Source organism: Maniola jurtina, chromosome 11, assembly GCF_905333055.1.
Source record: "Maniola jurtina chromosome 11, ilManJurt1.1, whole genome shotgun sequence".
Classification (NCBI taxonomy): domain Eukaryota; kingdom Metazoa; phylum Arthropoda; class Insecta; order Lepidoptera; family Nymphalidae; genus Maniola; species Maniola jurtina.
This window is the reverse complement of record NC_060039.1, coordinates 12,610,529-12,636,368: the sequence shown is the minus strand read 5'-3', so window position 1 is coordinate 12,636,368 and position 25,840 is coordinate 12,610,529. Positions and strand designations below refer to the sequence as shown.

Here is a 25,840-nt window from a genome sequence, read left to right as displayed (position 1 = left end):
TTGGTTAAATCATATATATTAACAATCTATTATCTAAATATATAAAAGGAAAAGATGACTGATTGACTGATCTATGGTATACAGATTGCTATAATGACGTACAATCTGCTAAGAAAGGAATTTTGAAAATTCGACCTCTTAGGGAGTTTAACTCCCTAAGGGATTTGTTATTATTGAAATCGCGAGCAGCAGCTAGGATCGAGAGATAAATCAATATCTGGCTTAGATTGAGACTTAGAACAACAAATAAATAATAGAATATTTAAAGGCGGCATACATTCGCATAAAGAAGCGCGTAAAGAAGTGTAACCTTAAATAAAATACGGATCGTCGCCAGGAGTCACGTAAAAACCATCCATCAGCTGCAGGCCCTTTATGCCGCGGTATTGACGCGGAGCGAATTTTTGAAAAATGTAAAAAAGGTTTGGGACATCACGTAGTGTCCATTTATTTCGACTTCGAATTCTTGGGGGGGTTAAGGCGACAGGAAGCTCCACGTTTCCGTTTTCAATGAACTTTTTCAGTTTAATTGAGTCCGCATCACATTTTTCCGTGTAGTTTTGGTATAATTTCTCATGGTTCTTTTGTGTCCGTTATTGGACAATCATGTTTGATTCATATCCTTGGATGGATTAACTCGTCCAAGTAATTAACGTTAACTATGCGCAAATCTGTCAAAATTGTACAGAAATGTCGGGTCACATCGTTTAACCATAGTCACAGTTATCTCGCTTAGAACAAGAATCTGGTTGAACTGTGCGCACAATGCAGATTTAAAATATAATTAATGACTGTTTAAACTCAGCTTTTAGACTTGTCTGTCTGAACTTATATCAAGAAACAATACCTACCTATAAAGTACCGAATAAGAATTTATTTTTACAGTATTTTTAAAAACCTCAACTAATTATTTTGAAAAATCGGAATAAATGTTTTCTCGAAGTTTATTGTTGATCTAGGAAAAAATATAATTGTATAAATCTCACGGAAACGCGGAATAAAAATAACCTATAGAAGATCAATTCCCAAAATGGACTCTTTTAAAAGTAGAACTTATGCTGCGAATACGGAAAACCGAGTCGATATTCTATGAAATATAAATGTTTTAAGCAACGGCTAAGGGTCACTGACTTGTACAAACTTCAGCTGAAGTCGAGGAGTAATTGACACACGATTGATAGATCCTTCGAGAAATCTCGCGAAGAGGCCATCCGAACTTGGGCATTCGTCAATTAAGCTGACAGGGTCATATTGAGAGTGATCTCTTGGCAAATTGGAACTTGTTTCAAAGAATTTGTGTATTTGTAGTTGATTTAGCGTTAGTGCACAGTAGCAGATTCCACGCAGATTTCGAAGGGCAAACGAATCCTAAAATATAATACTTGAAGAGCAAGCATCATACAGAAGGCCAAATTCAAATGGGAATGCCAAAAATATTCATGGCCGTTGTTATCGCAAACGCTAAGTATATTGTAGTTGGAATAGTCTGCAAAATATTTATTCATAACTCATGACAGCGATTCACTCTAAACGATTCCACGTCCTCGCTAGTCATTTTGTCATATTTTGGTCATATTTCTCCGCAATCTTTTATGCTCTTACATCGCGAATTTCACTACTCAGCTTCGAATAAAATGTCGAGGAGTAGAGATAGAAATCTTGCAATTTCAAAGGATGTTTATGCCCCTATGATGCGTTGATTTCACGGCCCGGTGGCTTTGGTGAAAACAATCTGGAAAGGCCGACTCTTGACATTTGATAGAATGTTCCTTGGACCATGAAAGTTAGCGGGCATTTCGTGCGATCTTTATTATTTTTCGAAGGTACAACCCGATATATGAATTTTATCAATTGATGAAATCAATCTATCAAAATCACGGGTTCTCGAAAGATTGATTTTAGCTGGAATTCTGTTCGGCAAAAGTTGGGCAACGATTTTTTTCTGAATCAATTTAGTCTTTGTTTCTTATCGAGCCAGTATTTAATGTTCTAGTACCATGTCATATAGAAACCAGGTATAGCAGTCATGTCAAATTCAAGTTACCACTTTTTAGGAAGCAAGTTACGAGTAGGTCTTTTTGAAAAAAAAATCGTAACCTCAATTCATCTGATGTCCTCAAATCCGAAAGGTACGTTACGAACTATAATCGTAGTTAATTCTAGTATAAGCTTTAGTCTTAGAGAAAAACATGGCCATGGTTTGAAGAAATACAAACCAACTTCGTAAAATATGCACTAATGATTATGGAATTTTAAAGAAATTCAGGTCTCCCCCATAAATATCGTTCACTCGCGAAAAAGTCGCGTGACGTTTAACACGTCGATTACATCCACAAATTAATGATCAAAGGCCTTATCCCCGCTATTTTACATTTCTGAAATTCACCTTGCCATAATATCTCGTAGACAGATGCGATCGTTCTGTACCAGACACAGTCGATTCTGCTGGATTCATTGATCAAGTGGTCAAGTCAAACTTACGAAAAAGATACCCCTGATTTTGTCCGCGTGGATTTAAGTTGTTAAAAATCTCGTGGGATTTTCTGGAATGAAAAGAACTCTTTGTACCTCACCGAAATCAATTCAATGGATGGGCCGTGAAAAGTAACAGACAGATTTAAAGATATATGCGTAAACGGTTGGTAGACTTTTCTATGTATTACGTCGTATAGTATGTTTCGAGACTATCTACTTGGAGGTATGAAGTGAAATGAAGTAAGTAAGCGCAGAGTGCATCTTAACGGCCGTCTATTGCTTCCTTCAAACAACCTTTCGGTCCGCGAGCTAGTATAACCTTAATTATTATACCCATATGCAGAGACATCCTCACCACTACCGCCCATCTGTCTTTTTGAGTAAAATGTACGTTTTTCTGTCCCTGGATCAGTGGAGAGACCTCAAAGTTAATGATCCAAAAGTACTTGTAAAAGTTTAATTGAATAAAAAAGATTTTTATTTATTTACTAGCTGTGCCCGCGACTTCGTTCGCGTGGAATAGTGACTTTTCGCGCTTTATATAACCACGGACGCTCAGGCGCGAGGCGCCGTGATTCTTTAAATTGACATAACTTTTTTATTTATGAACCGATTGACATGAAATAAACACTAAATCCTAAGTGAAGCTTACTACAATATATTAGTGAAAACCGTATCTAAATCGAATAAGCCGTTTCTGAGATTAGCGTGCACAAACACACAGACAAACAGACAAACAGACAAACAGACAAAATTAATTACAATTTCGGGTTCGGCATCGATATAATAACAACCCCTGCTACTTTTTTTTTATATATTTCCATTGTACAGACACCACTTTTCTACAATTTTATTATATGTATAGATTTAAAGTCTTCTAACGTCACGGGCGCGTGTGTCGCTGTCAAGGTGAAATGTGTGCAGCGGGCGCTTGTTGTACTTATTTTGTTCCATAGAGCGCCCTACATTTTTCTTCACAGCAGCGTCACGCCCGCGCCTGGTCGCTAGGTAGGTATATCAAGCCCCTTAAAGTCCGGTCGAACTTTGTATGTCACAAGTGCGATTGCGCTTCCATCAGGTTGAACCACCATATTATTACTTAATGTAATACGACCTAATGGCGCTAAATAGCTGTACAAACGTTTTATTAACGTCCGTGATATGAATTATGCGGTATTTATTTTCGGGGGTGGGAACCTTGGCGAATGATTTATCGCGCCGAATTCTTTGTCACATTTCTGTTTTATGGCTAATTTAAAATGCATAATGGGATTTTTGCAACCCATTACACAATTCATGCATTCTTCCTGGACGTTATACTGTGTATAACGGAAAAGCGAATTAATTAAAAAAAAGCTCTCACGAAACTTTAGGAATTAGATCCGATCCACGCAAGTTTTAAAGGAAAAGTTTCTACAGTATAATGATGGTAAAAGAACATGAAATATGTCATCGTCATCTCAACTGAGCAGCGGCCCACTACTGAGCACGGGTCTTCTTACAGAATGAGAAAGATTTAGGCCATAGTTCACCACGGTGACCGAATTTGGATTGATTGACTTCACACACCTATGAAAACACTGTGGTGAACTCTCGTGCAGGTTTCCTCACGATGTTTCCTTAGATTTCTCCGACATCGATGGTTTTCCTTCACTGTCAAAGTATAGCCAATTTTAATTTCTTAAAACGCACAGAACTCCGAAATGATGAAAAGTGCGTGCCCGACGTCCAACCCCCGACCCCCGAATAAGAGATATTTTAACCACCAGGCTATCACCGCTGTATACTTATAGTCACAAAAAATTTGTTCTAAGTTTTAACCAACAGGCTGAAGACTGAAAAAATGCAAAGAAAACTGTTCAAGTAATAAAAAGCTGTTACAAACTAAATCTTATCTTACCATAAGGATGCATAATAGAGTTATTACCATTTATATGGCATTTAAGATAATATTCTGATCTCAAATGTCCCATGAATAATATTAAAGTAATGTCGGGAAAACTTATGCACGCTATCAAAAGTTTTGAATTCGAACAATTCTTACACCTTTATTTCAGACTAGACGATTTTTTCCGTACCAGCTTCACGTGGCAACCAGCCAGGGAAACACCAAATAATATTACCATTTCAAAAGTAAATTTACTTCCAAATTGAACTCTATTCCAATAAAAATAAGTAGTGTGAATCGGTTTCTGAAATGCAATTGTAAGTTTGTGAATCGAGCATTGTTTGGGAAAATGATGGCAATAAATATAAAGGAAGGCCTTTAACAAAACTGTCCAATCGCGTTTAAGCTTTTCAATACATGGTATATGACGTTTTGAGCTTGTTTTAGTTTTTCCGTGTCTAGATTCATGTATGTCTCGAACTGACGTTCCGTGTAATGGGTTTTCGAACAATGTAGAACATAATTCCCAATGAATTGAACGTAAAACCATTTTAAAATAAGCTTTTTAAAAATATGAGCTTGTTAAAAATTTATTATCTTTTTTAAATAGATGACGATCGTAACAGTGTAACATGCTCATAAGAATTCACAAGCCTGCAACAAAAATAAATATTGTTCTTATAAAACCTTGGGTTGCTTTATCAACCTGCAATGTTTTAGTATAATACCTATATGTCCAGTTGTTAGTGAGCTGACATTTACACAGTAAGTTTTCACTAAAGATCTCTTACGATGTTAAAATATCTACTCACTACACACAAATAAGTAGGGTATTATAGCCTATAATACTCAGGGATATTATGCTATTCATAGTGAACGAATTTTCAGAACCAGATCACTAGTTTCGGAGATTAACCATTACATGAAAACTTAAAAACGTTACCTCTTTAATAGTATACTAGTGTAGATAAATTATATCTGGTCTTTTGCTACTAATGGAAACTTAGGTGGGATGCAACTCAGCCACACCACAGGAACAAAGCACAAGGATGAAAATAAAAAAATAATAATATTCACTTCATTTATAGGTACTGAACTGGCTGCAGCATTATACAAATGAGGGTGGAAGCCGTACGCCACACTCCATCGGATAGACTGTACGATGAATATTTTATGTGAAAAATTGCACCGCACTCTGCTAATGCTTGCCGCGATATCTTTGCGTAGTTTTCGCAAGACACACTAGCGACTTTGTGCTAGACAAAACGTTGCTGACTTTTTCAAGATTCTCAAGTGTGTGTCATTATCACACTAATATTATAAAGGCGAAAGTTTGTATGTGTGTGTGTGTGTGTGTGTGTGTGTGTGTGTGTGTGTGTGTGTGTGTGTGTGTGTGTGTGTGTGTGTGTGTGTGTGTGTGTGTGGGTGTGTGTGTGTATGTTTGTTACTCCTTCACGCAAAAACTACTGGACGGATTTGGCTGAAATTTGGAATGAAGATAGATAATATCCTGGATTAGCACATAGGCTACTTTTTATCCCGGAAAATCAAAGAGTTCCCACGGGATTTCGAAAAACCTAAATCCACGCGGGCGAAGTCGCGGGCATCGGCTAGTTACATATATTGGCATTACACATATTATTTAATATATTTATTAGTGGTTTGTGTGTTAGGATGTAACAGATATTTGTATGTACTTATGTGTATTAGAATTAGTTTATTGGACACCACCTGCAGTCTGTTTTCCTCTTATTCTCTTATTATTGAAGTTGCCTGGTAGAGATCGCTAATTAGCGATAAGGCCGCCTTTTGTGTCCTCCTTCATGACCAAACTTTTGTAGATGTCATGTTTTAAAGTGGGTAACAAGTGTACAAATTAAAAATTTATAACACCCCCGACAAGTGAAGGTTACAGTAACTAGAAAAGAGCTGATAACTTTCAAACAGCTGAACCGATTTTCTTGGATTATAGCTAAGAACACTCTCGATCAAGCCACCTTTCAAACAAAAACAACTAAACTAAAATCGGTTCATTAGTTTAGGAGCTACGATGCCACAGACAGATACACAGATACACACGTCAAACTTATAACACCCCTCTTTAACATCAGTAGACCTTGGTAAACCCTTTACTTTATAACACCCCTCGGGGGTTAAAAACGGCGATAAGACAAAACATTAGACACAAAAAGTCCCTAGTGTGATCACAACGCTTACGGTTAAGCATCACGTACTTATTTTTATCCCTTTTAAGGTTCTTATCTGGAAAGGGATAAAGGTACAGCCGAAAAGGATAATGAAATTGTCCGTTTTCGGAGTCAAAGAATTCTATTTCTGGGCGCTTAAGCGGGAGTATTTAATTTTTCAGGGAAACTTCTTTATGTCCTTTATAAATAGTGCTCGAAAAATTTTCCTCTCAGTAAATGTTTAATACGGCTTTATTCAGTTCAAGGTTTGTAATGATAGCACGACTTTTGGTGATTAATTAATCCATTTCATTTTGTTATGACTGGCTATTGATAAATTAAAAGATCTGGATATATTGAACTGCTTGGACCTCACACCGGAAAGCGCAGCATTAAAAGAGTCCCACTAAGAGGGCACATGACATCAAACCCACCGCAGGAAGCCGCTGGATTCAGGCCTCAAGTACCTACAATATACCTACCTAAGCCCAGCAGTGGAGTCCTATCGGTTGATAATGATAATGATGATGATGAATTTCGTCGTCGACGGATAAAGATCCCCAAAATGGGAATATACGATATTGAAATTTGTGTTCTAAACATCAGAACTTCATTGAGCTACATATAGTATGCGACAGGTCGAGATGGCAATCAGAGTATGAGGCGGGGCGACGTCACACACACCCGCACGTCACCCGCGCTATTCTGCATCAGGTTAGCGCGGGGGCTATGCGGGTTTGCGGGGCTCCCCACCCCCGATTGCCATCTCGACCTGTCGCGCACTATAAGTACTTATTTCTACGTAATATAAAACTCTGGTAGAGTCGCTCCCCGCCATCTTCCTCCCACTGCCGCTTAGATCTTCTAAACCACGCAACGGATTTTAATGTAGTTTTCATGAATAGTAAGAATGATTCAAAAGGACGATTTATACGAATATTTTAATATAGTTTTGTGTTAATTTGTTGGAATATGACGATAATTGCTCAAGATGTCGGAAGAAATTAAGCTAACCGAAATCACTTCACACTGACACCACATTAGTATCTACCTACATTGCACCCGTGCGAAGCCGGGGCGGGTCGCTAGTTTATATTACAAACAGTTCCGAGCAAGTAAACCCGTCGGGGTATTAATAAAGGAGCCGGAAGCTTTGTGTATAAAACTCTTCATTAGAGATCATAGCATTGTTGTGCAGCAGTTTTTTCCTTTTACGGGTAAATCAGAACGTTTTTTGTTCCTGACTGATTGTCCAAGGTAATGGAGTGCGCGTTTGTACAGCTCTACAAATTTTAAAAGTATGGACCAAAATCTACTAGAATTTCCAAGTAAAATTGAATCTAAATAAATAAATTAAAAAAAAAAACAATAACCACAAACACTAAAAGATAAAAAAAATTTAAATTATTACCCAATATAATATTATTATTATGTATACAAGAGTTAATGTAGTTTTATATAAACATTTTTTGAAGTCGGTGCAAATTAGCCGCAAAAACTCCACATTGGCACCTCATTGCAGAGAGTTGACATTATCACAGAATGTAGATTTATTTCTATTGTTGCTATAAGAACAAATAAAAAAATAAGATGGCGAATCTTTCAAAATGGCCGCCATGCAAAAGAGATAATGGAAAAGTACGATAGTACGATAGTAGTGAACCTTTCGTGTCTGACTCCCACTTGACCGATTTTTTTTCGATTTACGTAACTCTGGTTCCAAATTTTAAACTTGAAAATTTTTAGGACTTTGAGTGCAACAAAGTCCACTAAACACACAAAAATCGCTTAATCTTATACCTTAGTTCACTTACATGTTTGGAGTATTTCACCCTAAACTGCAGATGCGTGTATAATGTGCGCTTTGTATCGCTGATGGAAAAGTTTCGGGGAAGGGTACCGATTTTTAGGATTCCGTATATCTAGAGAAAAAATGGAACCCTTTTAGGATAACTTCGCTGTCTGTTTGTCTGTCAAGACCATCGATGTATATGGATGGGCCCTTCGAAGAAAAAAAATGCGCTCACAAGTTAAAGAGAATTGGCAAAAGTCTCTGCATCACGCATCAGTCGGCCGCACACGCTTTATCGTATCGCACGTGTTTTTGACTGTCGAAAATGCCGTCATGTGCGGTCAAATCTTGCAAAAACCGTACGGAAATCCATCAAAAAAAAATTTCAATAACATTTCACTCGTAAGTATATCGTTTTCTCATTTAATTTAACGTATAAGCTGGGTATATTTTTAATTTTGCTATAATTAAATATTTGCCGCAAAAATATCGTACAATTGGAATACAGAAAGAATGGAGTCGTGTTATTTTTTTTGAAGTAAAACTTTTTATTCGAGTATGACAGACTACTTATGATCATGAATATATTTAACTATGATTGTATGTTTGTAAGTATTTAACTATGTATGTTTGTATATAATTAACTGTTTTACTATGTATGTATATTTGTACTAGTAGACTAACGATGTTTCCGATATTCGCATCCTCACCCGCAATTGTGAAGGTTACGCATTGATTTGGGCATCCACATCTGCATCTACAATAATAATAATCAATGCGGATAGTCACGCGGATGCGGATGTTGCAAGTCGCGAAAACTATATATGTATGTTTGAGTGTATACATGCTTATATGTATTTAACTATGTATGTTTATGTATGTGTTTAACTATTTAACGATGTGTGTATTTTTTATGTATACGTCGTACGTATGACGTAGCTATATTTTAGCGATTTTGCGGGCATCCGCATCCGCAACGGCGAAGCTGCCGCATCGATAGAGGGTTCCATACTACAGAAGTTTTTTTGGTTATGGTTTATATTATTACATATTATTTGTGAAAATTCTTTGTTAGATTCATTACATGCTCATATCTGCACTAATAATATTTTTAACGCAAAAAAATTGACGAAATATTGCACAAAACAGCTCCATTCCATCCTTGTTCTTTTTAATAATAGAGAGTTGACGCTCGCGTCAAATTCACTGACGAGTTCAATGACGTAATATTTATTTTTTTATAGGCTCATTTTTGTAAACGGATTTATATGGGAATGACTTATCCTTATACATCGATGGTCAAGACCTATAGGGTACTTTCAGTTGACCTAGAATCATGAAATTTGAAGGAATGTCTTATAGTACAAGTGAAGGGGAAAATCCGAAAAGCGTAAATGCGGTTCAATCACAAAAAAAAAAGTATTTCTTGTACGATGGTACGGAACCCTTTATGTGTGGTCCGACTCGCACTTGACCGGTTTTGCTCCACGGATATTCTATCAGAGCAAAACAAAAGAACAATTCATCTGATATAATGCACCAGATTACCGGGATATTAAAAGCAGAGAAAGTAAGACAGATACTATTGTTTTGACGTGAAAAGGGATATAGTTGAAGGGATCGTAGTTAAATGTACTTGAGTTGACCACTTTTATACAGATTTTTAACCCCCGACCCAAAAAGAGGGGTGTTATAAATTTGACGTGTGTATCTGTGTATCTGTCTGTGGCATCGTAGCTCCTAAACTAATGAACCGATTTTGATTTAGTTTTTTTTTTGTTTGAAAGGTGGCTTGATATAATACTATAAACCCCATATGATATAATACTATAAATTAAAGAAAATAAACAATTTTTCCAATTTCCACTTCAGTTAATAAGAAAACAGAAGGCGGTGCAAGAAGAAAGCTGTGACTTAGACACATCCGTGAAATGGGAATAGACTGTGCTAGCCAATGTAGCATTATTTTTGCGTTTGGCATCGAATAGCTGTTTTTTTTCTCCTTTATTTATTTAAGGGCTTTTATAACTTGTAAGGATACCTTCATGAAAAAATGGGAGAAAAAATAACAATATTCCAATGAAAAAAGCGAAAAAAGCTCCAATATTATATTCTTTGAAAAAGTAAGCGTAAATCGCGACAACACGTGTCCCGTAAAGCTGTCCTATATAAAGTGCGTGCGTACGCCGCCGACGTAACTCCGAAACTAAGCCGTAAAACACGTGAAAATTCTTCTTTATGGCGTTACAAGACCCTGGAGTATGGCGCAGATTACTATGCCCATTTTATAAATGTCAACGATTCAAAGTCAAGAGGGTAAAGATTTTACGTAGGGTTACCAATGTTAAATGTCTTGTCATTATACTAATTTTAAATCGTTTATTCAGCACTAGCTTATGCCCACGAAGCATACGCGTGGACTACAGAAATTTAAAACCCCTTAAGGGTTGAATTTTCAAAAATTCTTTCTCTACACCATAATAGCTGTCTGCATGCCAAACAGTTCGATCCGTCCAATAGTTTGCGTTGATAGATCAGTGAGTCAGCTTTTCCTTTTAAATATCATATTTAGATGAATGTGTGTTTTAAGCAACAATTTATGGTAAAGAAAATATTGTGCTACAAACCTGCATGCCTGAAAGTTTTCCAAAATGTTCTGAAAGGTTCAATCCGTACTTACTTGGCAAGTGAGGCGGACTACAATCTTATCATTCTTAGAGGAGATCCATTGTCAATAGCAGGCTGATGATGGGTTGAGATGACGCTGAAGATAATGAATGTTTCCATAACAATACATATAGCAGATATCGATTTTTCGGAAAATATTCTCGGATTTTTCGGATTCTAATGATTATTTCCGAATTTTTCTCTGATGGCAACCCTAATTGTAAGGAATAAAATAACAGTCTCGAAAAGGGCGCTCGATTTCGGTTTATGAGATCGTCGGACGCGAAAAATATTCAAATCCTGCCTCGGCGTTTGCGGTTTGAAAAAACGCAGACTATTTCGAATTATTTTTTACTATGCATGGCGGAGGATTATTTTCAAATCCCAGAAACAACAAAAGTAATATAGTGAAACGGGGATTGTTATTTATTGATTCTTATTCAAACACCTTTGAGTGCTGCTGTAGGGGCTTAAGTTGCTGGGATGGCAAACTCGCACGGGAAGCCGCTCAGCGTTGACGGTCTCCCACCAAGTGTACGACATCAAACGAGTCATAGTCATAGTTATAGTCATGCATATGCATGCATGTCATAGTTACAGGGAGTCCAGTGGCAGCAAAACCGTGGCGTGTGAAAGTCCTTACAAGAGACCTATGCTCACATATTTTTACTTTTATTATTATTTTTAACCCCCGACCCAAAAAGAGGGGTGTTATAAGTTTGACGTGTGTATCTGTGTATCTGTGTGTCTGTGTGTCTGTGTATCTGTGTATCTGTGTATCTGTCTGTGGCATCGTAGCGCCTAAACGAATGAACCGATTTTAATTTAGTTTTTTTTGTTTGAAAGGTGGCTTGATCGGGAGTGTTCTTAGCTATAATCCAAAAAAATTGGTTCAGCCGTTTAAAAGTTATCAGCTATTTTCTAGTTTTCTTGTATAAAAGAAGGTTAGATAAAGGTTCATAATATTCAAGTGTCAATTGACAAATGTCAAGCTGTCAAGATGGACGTTGCCTAGATATACATAATTATTTATTTGAAAATGATTTGTCGGGGGTGTTGAAAATTTTTTATTTACACTTGTTACAGTGTGTTCATATATATTTTTTTAATTTTTATCTTTACCTGATGAAGAAAACCAAAAAATAAACAAGTACATACCAAATTCATTCAATTTCATTATTCACAAAAAATACGCAAATAATGCTAACCGAAATAAGCTTAGCAAAAAAAGGTGTCCAAATAAAATATTAAAGGGACAAATCACGAAATGATTTCCCCACGATACACGCTTAACAAAGGCGCCTCACATCCGCAACTCACCCCTGACGGATGCGATATGGAGACATCGCGAAAATATACGACGACAGCCACTGATATAGTAAAACTAAATCAAAGATATAGATAGATTACATTGGCAAAGCGTTGCAAAAGCCACACGAAAACTCGGAGTAGAATAGTCAAATGAAACTTTATATTGAAAAAAATACCTAATAATAATGAACAAAACTCACTAATAACGTTTAGTACGTTATTAGTGAGTTTTGTTCATAGTTTTATAAGTCATGATTTTACTAAAATACTAATATAATCATTCATTAATGAATAAATATTTAAAAAACTTACAATAATTATTACTGTAGATATGGATGTAATAATTTCTAATAAACTTATTTATAAAATTAGGATTATTAAATAACAACATAATAAATATGTCTAACCGTTTCATAAAAATGACAGATAAATATTTAGGCTGACTTGAGTATCATCCTCTAACTTGCTTATACTTTCGAGTCTAAATTAAAAGTAAGCTAATAAGGTAAAACTAGTCCACGTTTTCTCAGAAGCTTACTTTCTTACTTAATTTTAGGGTTAGTACTCAAAATAGTAATGAACCTCATATAAATTATAACAAACATACATACGCGTCTTAGCCGCTGCAATTTATTTGAATGCATCCTAAAGAGCATTTACTACTGAGCAAATAGCAAAATCAAAACAATCAAATTAGTACTCAGTATCACCCGAAACTTTGTATCCAGGTTTTGTATATATCAATGAGAGTTACAGGAAACGAATACAAATACAAAATAAAAATAAATGTACGAGAGAAATTTCTCGAAGGAAATGAGAAAAACCATACGCTCAACACCAATCCGCGAGGGGATAGGGTTGTACGGTGTTGCCAGGAATATAATGCCGATAGAATTAAAGAAATGGCACACGGATGGTGGAATTTATAAGCAATTACGTTAGTGAGAATTTATAGACTTCTGGCTTGCTAGTAAATCAAGTGAGGGTCTGTGGATTTAGGTTTTTAAAAATTCCGCCATAACTCTTTGATTTTCCGGGATATAAAGCAGCCAATGTCACTTTCTAGGTCTTAAACTATATCTATGCAAAAATTCACGTCATTCCACTGCTTCGTTGAACCAAATAACCAAAAACAAATAGGTACACTTGCACGTATTACGAGTAAAACGTAAACAAGTGTAAATTAAAAAATAACACCCCCGACAAGTGAAGGTTGCAGTAACTAGAAAAGAGCTGATAACTTTCAAACGGTTGAACCGATTTTCTTGGATTATTATAGCTAAGAACACTCTTGATCAAGCCACCTTTCAAACAAAAATACTAAATTAAAATCGGTTCATTAGTGTAGGAGCTACGATGCTACAGACAGATATACACGTCAAAGTTATAACACCCCTCTTTTTAGGTCGGGGGTTAAAAAACCTCTCAAAAACGTAAACTAAATATACGTTTTTGGAGAATATTTTGGTAAAGGTGTCGGAAAAGCATAGTCACCATGCATCATGATCGCTGGCTCACTACTGAGCATAGATCTTCTCTAATCTCTCGAAACGCTAAATCCAGACCAGACCAGAGACAATTTAGAAATCATAAATTTCCAAATTGACCCTGCCGGGAATCGAACCCGGGACCTTCCACTTATAAGACCGCATGGTTACCACTGCGCCACGGAGGTTGTCTATTTTCATTATGATCTTTTTAGGATTCCGTACCTCAAAAGGAAAAATGGAACCCTTATAGGATCACTTTGTTGTTTGTCTGTCGTGTCTTCAAGAAACCTATAGGGTACTTCCCGTTGAGCTAGAATCATGAAATTTGGCAGGTAGGTAGGTCTTATAGATCGAGTAAAGGGAAATATCCGAAAACCGTAAATTTATGCTTACGTCACAAAAAATAATTGTTAGTTTTTGTAAGATGGTACGGAACCCTTCGTGTACGAGTCCGATTTGCACTTGACCGATTTTTTTTGACGTGACAACGTCTTATAATTCGATAGAGCCGGCTGCACGCACGAAAAACATGACTCATGCGGCGTTACCTCGCTCTGAGGCGTTCCATGTAAGGCTTGAAGTGCAAGCGAGAGCGCGGAACGAGCGACAAAGAAGCACAATCGGCCTTTGTTGTCACGTTCAACTATCGTCAGTAAACCGACTTTACAGACAACCAATTTTTAGATAAAATATGGCTTAGAAACATGATGAGGCAGCTATATACATCTGTGTGTAGTGTGTATGTATATATGCTAACCGCTACTGAATCAGTATGGCGGCGGTTCTGTCCTTTGTCAGATTGTGGCTCTGAATCCACTCGGATTAACTGGGCTCTAGTTCATGTGCGCTATTACGTGTCGCTTGTAATAGCGATAGCGATTCGTCGCCGTCGTTATCGATTGACAGATATCCCTGCTTTATATAGGTCTCTACTCTCCTGTAGGGACTTCTTGTAGCTTATTCTCCAGGTTTTTAACTATATCCATTTATCCATGCACAAAATCAGGTCGATCCGTTGTTTTGTGACGTGATTGAAGGACAAACTAAGAAACCAATTAACCAACAAACAAACATACTTTCGCATTTATTATATGGGTAGTGAAATGTATCGAAGTGTTACTCTTTCTTGTGGGCAGCTGAAATAGAGCTAATCTAAATTATGTCAAAAAACTTTATAAACATATATTTTTTTGTTTAAAACTACCAGAAAATAAGGCAACAACAAAGATCGTGATAGTGACGTGAAAACAAAAGCAACAACGGCAACAACATGATTCTCTCTGCATCTGCACAATATCCTGACATATCTCAAAACTTCGTCGAATGAAACTTAACACCATTGTTTAACATCAGCATACGTAATTGGAGCTCTGTGCAAAATTAATATCTGCAGAAGTATTAAAGTAAACAAAGGGTTGAAATGCTATGCTTTGATGTACATATGGGTATAGTTTTCGCTGAAGTAAATTACTTGTATTCTACTCAAATGATGCACTTTAAAAAAGATTTTTAGGGCTCTGTTCTCGAAAGGTGCTAACGGGGCTCTATTATTAAGCCTCCGCTGTCCGTCCGTCTGTATATCTGTCTGTTTGTCAGCGGGCTGAATCTCATGAATGTTAAAAATAGGTAGGAAATTCGTACAGAGTGTGTATTTCATTTGCCGCTATAACAACAAGTGCCTAATAAAAATTTCAAAATGGCTGAATGAAATTTAAGATATTAAAACAAAATAAAAAGTACATAATACGATGGTACGGAACCCTTCATGTGCAAGTCCGACTCGCATTTAACCGCCTTTTTATTTAGCATTTTATTATGGTAATTACCACAGAACTCCAGTCTTTTAAATCTGTGGTAATTACTAATTAATAATAATTACTAATTTACCAATACTAATTTAAATATATAAAAGGATAAGGTGATTGACTAACTGATCTACCAACGGACAGCTCAAACTACTGGACGGATCTGGCTGGGCATGGAGCTACGTAGCTATTAAATGATGTAGACATTCGCTGAGACAGGATATTTTATAGGATTGTACGGAACACCGTGTGAGTTTGACTCGCACTTGACCGATGTTTGTATATTAAAGACCTGTTATCTAAAGACAAAGTACGTCATAACATTCCTATGACTTAGCTGGGTTGTAATGTACTGAAATTCATTACGCCTTTAGGGATGTAATGTAATTTGAATTAAGAACTTTGTTCCTCACAATACAATGTCACCTGCTATTAAGTGAGTCGTCCATGAACATTTGTGGCTTTTCAGGAAGTTATTGATTCATCCCTGAAAGCCGCCCTTGAATAACCCCATGTTGAAATCTAGTGCGAAGTAGTGACACTGGGAGGGAGGGAGAAGACACACACACACACACACACACACACACTTCACATACCTTTAAGAACATTATGGAGAATTTTCAGGCATGCAGGTTTCCTCCGTCCGTCCGTTCATCCGTCCGTCCATTTTTAACCGACTTCCAAAAAAGGAGGAGGTTCTCAATTCGTCAGGATCTTTTTTTTTTTTTTTATGTATGTTCCCCGATTACTCAAAGACCCCTGGACCGATTTGGAAATTTTTTTTTTTTGTTTGAAAGGGTATACTGTGCAGGTGGTCCCATATAAATTTAGTGAAGATCTGATGAATATCTTCGGAGATGGAGAACAGAACTCCTCAATGGATAAGAGCAAATTGCTCGCGATCACTGTAATAGCTTAGTAAACAGTAGGGTTTTAACTGGGCATAGCATATTATAGTACAGTGGGGCCACTAAAAATTGTGAAATAAAAAATTTTCAAAAGAAAAATAAAACCGACTTCAAAAACACTAAAAAGTAGAAAATAATTTTTGTTTAGCTACACATGTAATGTACCTAGGTATGAAGTCGGGCGAGCTTCACTCTTGGATTTCTAATTTTGTTTTAATATGCTCGCTCGACTTCATACCTAGATACATTACATGTGTAGCTAAACAAAAATTATTTTCTACTTTTTAGTGTTTTTGGTTTTTGAAGTCGGTTTTATTTTTCTTTTGAAATTTTTTTAATATAACGTAAATTAGGTGTGATTTGTAGACTTCTTTTTACCCGACTGTGGCAAAGCCAAAAAGAAGGGTTGTGATTTTAGCAGTTTATGTATGTATGTACTATGTATTTATAAATAGAAAGATCCTAGACCTACACCTAACGTTATCTAACTAGCGACATTTTATCTTAATTACTATGTTAATACAAACGAAGCGCGATCAAACACATATTTATCTTTAATTACTTATTTGATTTCTATTTAGGTAGTTTTATATTACACTGTGCCCTCAGATAGCAAAGATGACTGCAAAGTTCTTTTACTACTTAAATATTCGTCGTACTAAAACTATATTTAGGTAAGTGGATACATATTTTTGGCCTTTTAAATTTTACTTTAAGAATTCATGTATTTTTTATTCAATGAATCTTTCTATGTACATCAAGTTCTTTTAATTTATGTACCATTGTTGATTGATTTTATAAGAAATTTATTGTTTTGTATGTGTTTTTTTGTTGCATTTTAATATTTTTTGGATACTAAATATGACGATGAAGATAACAAATCCATACAAATATTATAAATGTGAAAGTATGCCCATCTGTCTGTCTGTCGTCTACCTTTTTATGGCCCAACAGTTTACTCGATTCTGACGAAAATTGCAGTTTACTTTTTGGAACAGAGATTGTTTGCATTTTCGGAAACGGACATGGGCTACTTTTTATTAGAGACAATCAAAATTTCCACAGGATTTTCAAAATTTAATTCAACGTGGAGAAAACCTTAGAAATAAATCTTACAAAAAACCTATCACAAATATAAATTTTTTTTTTGATTAACCTAATTTGTTTCCAGATGTAGGGTTCCAGCTGCTGGCTCTTCAACCAGTATTAATTTCATTTCTAGGAGATGTACTCACTCAACGATCGACCCAAAAGATTTTTACCAAGTCAATAAAAAAATACCAACATCGTTTTGGGATCCTCAAGGCACATTTAAAGCGCTTTATCGTTTGAACTATATTCGGTAAAAACCAATTTTTTTCAAATTTAGACCAATTTTTTAGGGTCCTTTTCTTAAAATCTGTTTTTAACCAAAAAATGGTTATAAAGTTAATTAGCCTTCGCTTCTACATTTTAGTAAATAACAATAATTATTATGTAACGGTTGACTTTGTAGAGTGCCTTATATAAGAGACAGTCTAGTAGATGTACCGCCTGGTGAAAAATTCTCTAATTGTCTGAAAGGAAAGAAAATCCTTGACGTCGGATGTGGGGGAGGATTTCTCTCAGAGGTAAGGTGTGGGTGTCATAATATCTAAAGAGAAAACAAGACGTAGATCAAGTAGCCTTAGTACAAGATTTCATATCACACCAACGTTGATAGAATTCGAGCGACAAAGACTTAAAAGCTTTGGTTCGCCCATAGATTAAAGCGGAAAATCTAAATTCAAATCAGTTGTACTTTAAACAAGTGTAAATTAAAAATTTATAACACCCCCGACAAGTGAAGGTTACAGTAACTAGAAAAGACCGAAAAGACCTGATAACTTTCAAACGGCTGAACCGGTTTTCTTGGACTATTCCGCGCCTACGATCCAAAGTATCTCAATTTTCCAAAACATTATTTTCAAATAAATAATTATGTATCTAGGCAACGTCCATCTTGACAGCTTGACATTTGTCAATTGACATAATATTATGAAACTAACGGTTATGTAACCTTCTTCTCTACAAGAAAACTAGAAAAGAGCTGATAACTCTTAAACGGCTGCACCAATTTTTTTGGATTATAGCTAAGAACACTCTCGATCAAGCCACCTTTCAAACAAAAAAAAGTAAATTAAAATTGGTTCATTCGTTTAGGCGCTACGATGCCACAGACAGATACACAGATACACAGATACACACGTCAAACTTATAACACCCCTCTTTTTGGGTCGGGGGTTAAAAAATAAGCTTTAGGGCCTTTATGCCCATTTTCTGACGTAATTGTATTTTCACGCTCGAATGCTATCAACGTTGTTGAGATATAAAATCTCATACTAACCACACAGACTAATGATTTTTGAAAACGTGAAATAAAATACAAATTTATAACTGGCTAGTATACCTTTTTATATACATTTTTAGGCGTTGGCTATGCTTGGGGCTGAAGTTACTGGAATAGACCCCAGCGAAGCAGCCATTGAAAATGCAACACAAAATCGCTTTAAGAACAAGCGCTTGGAAAATAACTTGCCTGCATATATTTGGACTACAATAGAGGTGAGATTATGATGACAGTAGGAAAAATCTTTGATCTCAGTCAAAAAAAGAACCAAAGAACCCTCGCTTGTCTCGAACCCATGCTCGGTACCTTTCATACAAATCGGTTAAGCGGATGGGTTTTTGGGAATCCCGTGGGAACTCTTTGATTTTCCGGGATAAAAAGCCTATGTCCGTCCCCGGGATATAAGCTAATCTTGTACCAAATTTCGTCAGTGTCGGTCAAACTGTTGGGCCGTGGAAAGGTAGCAGACAGACAGACAGACACACTTTCGCATTTATAATATTAGTATGGATATGGATAGTATGGATACATATTTTTTTTTTTCAGGAATATTCTAAGGAATATCCTGAGAAATACGACGTTGTCGTGGCATCAGAAGTTATAGACCATGTCGCCAATCAGGAACTGTTCGTGGAGTCATGTGCGCGTACCGCAAAACCAGGAGCAAAGCTATTCTTCACCACCATAAACAGAACAAGACTCGCACAGTTCTTTATAATATTTGTCTATGAAGATGTTTTGAAAATTGTTCCAAAGGGTGTCCACGAATTTGACAAGTTCATCAAACCAAACGAGCTGAAATACATGATAGAAATGAGTAAGTATGATAATGTTATTATCAGTTACCACTTATACTCAGCATCAGGGGCGTGTCCAGGGTTTTAAGCTAGGGTAGGTAATGTCTGTTTCGGCGGACATATGCTGGCGGAAAGAGTGAATAGGCACCTTCTAGGTAAACGCGTCCCATCTTAGACCACATCATCACTTTCCATCAGGTGTGATTGTGGTCAAGCGCCTACCTATAGTGAATTAAAAAAAAAAAAAAAAAGGAGTAACAAGGAGTTGCCAGTCCTTTGTGCTTCGTCGTCAGCGGTAGGCTGGAACTTCGTTAGAGTTTTAGTCGGTATTATAATAATAAAATATTTCCTCACAAAAAAAAGGCATTTAGTTGATCTCTAACAATGCCTGACTGGCGCAAACGGGAAATGAAATCGGAGACTAAGGATTAGATCTATACAGCGTACCTATAATTGACTTTGTTTAGACTTAACTTTCAGTTAAAACAAGACAGATTTAGGTCAGTGTCTGATGCTGTCTCGTTTTAACAGTATTCCTACGTAATGGCCTACAAATAAAACCCTCAGTGAAACAATTTCTGTTCTCTATTATTTCAGATGACTGTTTCGTGGAGTCAACAAAAGGCTACGTTTATTATCCATTGGCGAAGTATTGGGAATGGACTAAACATACGAATTGCTTCTTTGCTATCGAGGCTGTGAAATCAAAGTCATAAAGTTTATGACTTCTAGTCATGGATCTACCCTCTCACGTACAAACAGCGACATACCTAGGTTTGCACCTGCCAGTGTAAGCAACTATGGACGGGTGGAGTCCTAGCTTTGTCTCTGGCCCTACCTAAATTATCAGAAGTTAAATATTTTTTATTGTTTCACAAGTGGTTTTCTTGATTATTTTGTAGTAGATTATGCCCGCGACTTCTAGCTGGGCTACTAGGACGACACTAGGTGGCAGCACCAGTACCTTATAGTTGAAGTACAAGAAGAACACGCAAACCTGAATCGCACTACCAGTTTGCTGAAATCTGCACTATTATACTATGGTACGACCGAGCCTACAGTGTAAAGCGGTTTAAAGTTTCGCTAGACCGCGCCTATTCCCACAGAGCGTGGTTTTTATTTCTTTCTGAATTTACATAATGATATTTTTGTCGCGCTACTGCGCTGAGATTTACTGCGCAAATTCTCAGGGGTGAGGAACTAAGGAGGGGCGACTGAATTTGAACGTATAAATCAAACGCACCGAGTTTTCTGTGAATCGCTTAGGAATGTATTGTTTGATGTCTCTATCTAAGTACCTATCTATAGTGCATAAATTTTGAAAATTAACTCACTATATTGTCAACTGTTATGACAAAAGTACGATTTCGGTCCCATTGACTTATTATTATTTAGTTTTTAGTCTTTCTTTTGATATGACACAAAGCAAATATGGCGAGTGAGTTCTCATTAAACTAAACAAAATGACATGAAACCCTACCACCTACCTGGAGAAGTTATTTGCGTAGATTCAACAGTATATTTATAGGGGTAGTTTTCATTAGGCTAGGTATTTTTTAAATGTTTTTTAATTATACATTATACACACATTTCGATGTCTTTGTTCACAATTGCACTAACTGCACAATTGTCGGTTGTACATGAGAGCTATTTAAAGTTCAGATATGACGCACAGAAATAGTAGTTCGTTTCTATACTTACGTTTAGTATTTGATCACAATTCTCGACCAGATATTAATAAGGTCCAGTTTTGCACTTTAGGTACAGAATTACATACAAACCCTAAAAATAACTAATTGTCTGGTGGGGGCTTTGGCCCTGGCTAGTTATCATTGTACCAGCAAAGCCGTACCACCAAGCGATTTCGCGTAGAAACTATGCTCTGTAGGAACCGATAAGTATCTACATCATCACTTACCACCAGGTGAGATCGCAGTCAAGAGCTAGCTTGTAATGGCATAAAAAAAGAAGCCGCACCTCAGCTCGACTTCACTCTGCAGGTGTGCGTCGCACCTTATTGTCAACCTCAGAAAAAAGACGCGTCTAACAGTAAAAACTTTTCAGTTACAAAATCCCATGTAGTGCGCGGGGGACGCAGAGTCATCTTTGTGAAGCGCTCGCCCGCGGCTTTTAATCAGGGCCGCATGAAAACAGTTTTCACAGATGGCTTCAACGATATTGCTCGCACTGCGCCATGTACCTACTCAGTTGCGGACACTTTGCTAAGTTCAGAAGTTTTATAAAATTACTGGAAAACATATCGGTAAATGTGACTTTAAAGCTTGTGTCAAATGTGTGTGATATCGGTAAAAATGACAAACTTAAAGCTTCAGTAACTCAAGGGTTTGTGGTTGTTGTGTTCAGAAATTTCATATAATTTCTGGAAAAGAATAATCGATAAATGTGTCTTCAAAGCTTGTGTCAAATGTGTGTGATATCGGTAAAAAAGTTAAACTTAAAGCTTCAGTAATTCAATAGTTTGTGACTCAATGAAATTAACAGGGCTCTCTCCGTCACTCGTTTCATACAATCGTAGTTCCAATTTCATTTGAATATTGAGCAACCAAAGTCCATGAAATTTTGCAGACATATTCTAGAAACTAATATCTGTGTCTGTGGTGTTTTAGATTTTTCTAAAAATATGTAGTTTTAAAATTACAGGGGCTCAAAGATTTGTATGAAAATTTTTAAGACCGCGTAACTTTGAAACCGAATATTTTAACAGAAATCTGGAAAACCACAGACATAGATATTAGTTTCTAGAATATGTCTGCAAAATTTCATGGACTTTGGTTGCTTAATATTCAAATGAAATTGGAACTACGATTGTATGAAACGAGTGACGGAGAGAGCCCTCTTAAGGCTGTTCCAAGCAAGGATATCTATTATATTAGTCTTCGACAGGAGGTTTGAAATTAACGTGGTTTTTGAGCCACGCCACCTCTGTATAATTAACGCATTTCAAGTCTTTTGGAAGATATTATTATCTGCTACATGTTAACATTTACTTATTCTCTTTCCTTTTCTGGGTTTGTCCATCTTTGTTTCACTGAGCCCGTGAATGTATTATGTTCAAGGAATTATTTTTAAATCCGTTTTTCATACTTTTCCTACAACACATGCATCAGGTGTATGAAAATGTGCGAATCTGGCTTTTGATCCGCGCTGTTTGTCGCATGAAGGAATACATGTACGAAATACATTCATATTCAATTTCGTTGCAAAAATATGGTGCCCATCATCATACCCCATAATGTTTATTGTCCATACAAATATGCGGTCGTTATACGGCCGATATTATGCCTGAAGGTTTAAACAAACACAAAGCGTGAAGGAAACTTCACGTTAGGAACTCTCACTGACAGCGCGCGTAAAGGTGTACGAATCGTAAAACCGATAAAGCCGTGCTGTTACTATGATAGGTTGAGATCGCAGTCAGGCTTACTTGCTTCGAATAAAAATAAAACCTGTCAAGTTCGAGTTGGGTTCGCACACGAAGGATTCCGTACCATCATACAAGATTACTACATACTTTTATTTATTTTTAATTTGCATGCCGGCCATTTCGAAATTCGCCATCTCGGTTTTTACTATGTTTTGTTATAGCGGCAATAGAAATACAATCTCTGTGAAAATTTCAACTCTATATCTATTACGGTTTATGAGATAAATACAGCCCGCTGACAGATAGACGGACGGGCAGATGGACTGACAGCGAAGGCTTAGTGATAGGGTCCCTTGTCTGGCTTCTGGTATGGAACTCTAAAAATACCACCTTTATACAGATCCTTGTATCAAACGTCCAGGAGCAGCGTTAGACAATTTTCCGTTGCATCGCCCCACGTTTCGCGTTTTGTTTGTTGAAGCCATAATTGCGGCATTAATATGGCGCTTAATATAATTATAATAATGGTGTCGTAAATAGATATTACTGAATACATTTAAAGCGCCGATTGTCCTGTTATATATGTAATTGGATATGGTTTTAATGGTAACGATTAACACTTATTAATTTTGTTTATCATTTCACAGGCGGCTTAAGGAGTTAATCCCACATGATTTCTGAGGTCCTGGTTTCGGAGAACATATCCTGTATATAACACCTTAGTATTATCATGAACCCATCTCCAGCTCACTACTGAGCACGGGTTTACTCTCAGAATTGTGTTTTTCGGTTTGTTTCCTATATTGTATTGGTATATATAATGTGTATTCATTCATTCATTCGATCATTATTATTACCAAGCCTGTATATCTGTATGTCTAGTTTAACACAAGTAACTTTGTCCACGGAGAGAAGTTAATATAGGGCTTTCTCTGTTACTTAATCCCATACAAATGACAGAGACGTTAATCTCAGTGGACGAGCAAACGAAACAAAACTATGTTTCAGAATTGAATTTCGTACGTTTTTTGAAAACATCTTTGTGATTGGTTGGTGACTCAAAATGGTTAACTTCGTCTCTGTCTTTTGTATGAGATTACGTAACAGAGAGAGCCCTATACTAAATTCTTTCCGTGGTTAGAGTATAGAGGTAGGTATCGCGATAGAGTGATCGCGAAGTGACTTCGCATGCAGTGCCTACGCAATGCGGCACGGTGCCGACTACGGGGCATTTGTCAAACTGTCGCCCGCGAGCGAGGAACGTCCTATTCCCTAGCAGCCTAGCGCAACATGTAAACGTAGATCCAGACTTGAAACGTGTTTTTTTACGGTTAACTGTGATAAGTGAACATGACCTAAGTTGGAAGGAGAGCAGAACTCAATATTTTAAAAGCTCTGCAGGCCAAGTACAATCAGTGTGAAAAATGTTTAACTATAAGTACCTACGTATACAAAAATACGCAGAACACCTAACTGATCTCTAGTTTTTCATACAAACTGACTGAGTTTCGAACTGTGTTAAATTAACGATTAAGAGTATTCTTTTCTCAAAACTTACACTCTGGCTCTGAATAGTTTGGGTTGTATTTCGAAACTCTGATTCTAAATATTTCGGGTTTTATGTGGAGTGAAGCTGAGGGTCTCAGCCGATGGGTTACGCAGTGCGGAATCGCCGCAGTGTATTTGTTCAGTAGTGTCGCGAGGGAGCCATAAACATACAACTTTAATGCAAATACTGTATACACAGATAAAGCCTAAGGCTCTACTTTAAAGCCTAAAGCTGTTTTCTACCAGATAAGTACGTGGGCGGTCCCAAAATGAATTGGCCTGATATAGTTCTAACCAACATATCGATACATGTTATGTTATATCGGACAGTACGTTTATCGTGTTACTTTATATACTAAAATGCATTGACATGAAAAGCGTAGTCTCAGCTCAGCAGTGGTTTGAACATCAAGATTCGCGTGTTTTTTGGAAATGTCGAAAACCGAATATCGAAGCGTCACAAGTTTCCGTTTAATGAAGACTTATCTCCCGCCCAAATAAAAGAACGATTAGATGATGTGTACAAGGAGTCTTTCCCCTTGTATAGCACAGTAAGAAACTGGGTGAAAGAGTTTAGCTTCGGGAGAGAAACGGTCGAAGGCTTCGGCCATGACGGTCGACCGGTGAAAGTGTTCTCTCCTGAAACTATTGCTGTAATCGAAGAGGAGGTTTTAAGTGACCGCCGTTTGAAGATTAGAGTAATTGCAGCTAGACTTAGGCTCTCTATAAGTACCATCCATTGTGCAATCCATGACCATCTTCGTATGAAAAAAGTTAGTGCAAGATGAGTTCCGAAACTTCTTTCAGCTGTCCAAAGACAGGAGCGAGTGCGCTGTGCAACCGAGTTTTTAGGACTTTGGGACGAAAACCCAAAGAATGTAATCGAGGGGCTACTTACTGGTGATGAAACTATGGTCTTATATCATGATCCAGAAAGCAAGCGCGAGTCAATGGAATGGTGTTACAAGGGTGAAAAGCCATCTAGAAAGGCAAAGGTGCAAAAATCCACCAAAAATATCTTGTGTACAATCTATTGGGATTCTCAAGGGATTTTGATGGTAGAATTTAAAAAACGTAATACAATCGTGAACGGCGAATATTATGCTTCATTACTATATGAACTGCGAGACACGATTAAGGAGAAGCGCAGAGGCAAGTTGTCTTAAAGCATCCTGTTGCTCCACGACAACGCACCCGTTCACACTGCCGGTGTTCCGAAG

The 25,840-nt window shown here is 36.9% G+C and overlaps 2 protein-coding genes across 3 annotated transcripts in view; one reads left to right on the top strand and one right to left on the bottom strand.

Annotated features, from left to right (window-relative positions):
- LOC123869436 (kinesin-like protein CG14535) overlaps nucleotides 1-25,840 on the bottom strand; it is a 460,509-nt gene that overhangs the window by 73,402 nt on the left and 361,267 nt on the right. The window lies entirely within an intron of this gene.
- LOC123869453 (ubiquinone biosynthesis O-methyltransferase-like) lies at nucleotides 17,113-20,414 on the top strand. The gene is made up of 6 exons (XM_045912380.1): nucleotides 17,113-17,196; nucleotides 17,694-17,864; nucleotides 18,018-18,132; nucleotides 18,971-19,105; nucleotides 19,437-19,707; nucleotides 20,285-20,414. Exons 1-6 carry the CDS (start codon nucleotides 17,141-17,143, stop codon nucleotides 20,401-20,403), a joined length of 867 nt encoding a protein of 288 aa, XP_045768336.1. The 5' UTR covers nucleotides 17,113-17,140; the 3' UTR covers nucleotides 20,404-20,414.

Coding starts and splice junctions, on each gene's coding strand:
- LOC123869453 (XM_045912380.1), top strand. CDS start 17,141: ATGACTGCAAAGTTCTTTTACTACTTAAATATTCGTCGTACTAAAACT. Junction 18,133..18,970: donor GGGGAGGATTTCTCTCAGAG/GTAAGGTGTGGG, acceptor ATACATTTTTAG/GCGTTGGCTATGCTTGGGGC. Junction 19,708..20,284: donor GAAATACATGATAGAAATGA/GTAAGTATGATA, acceptor CTATTATTTCAG/ATGACTGTTTCGTGGAGTCA.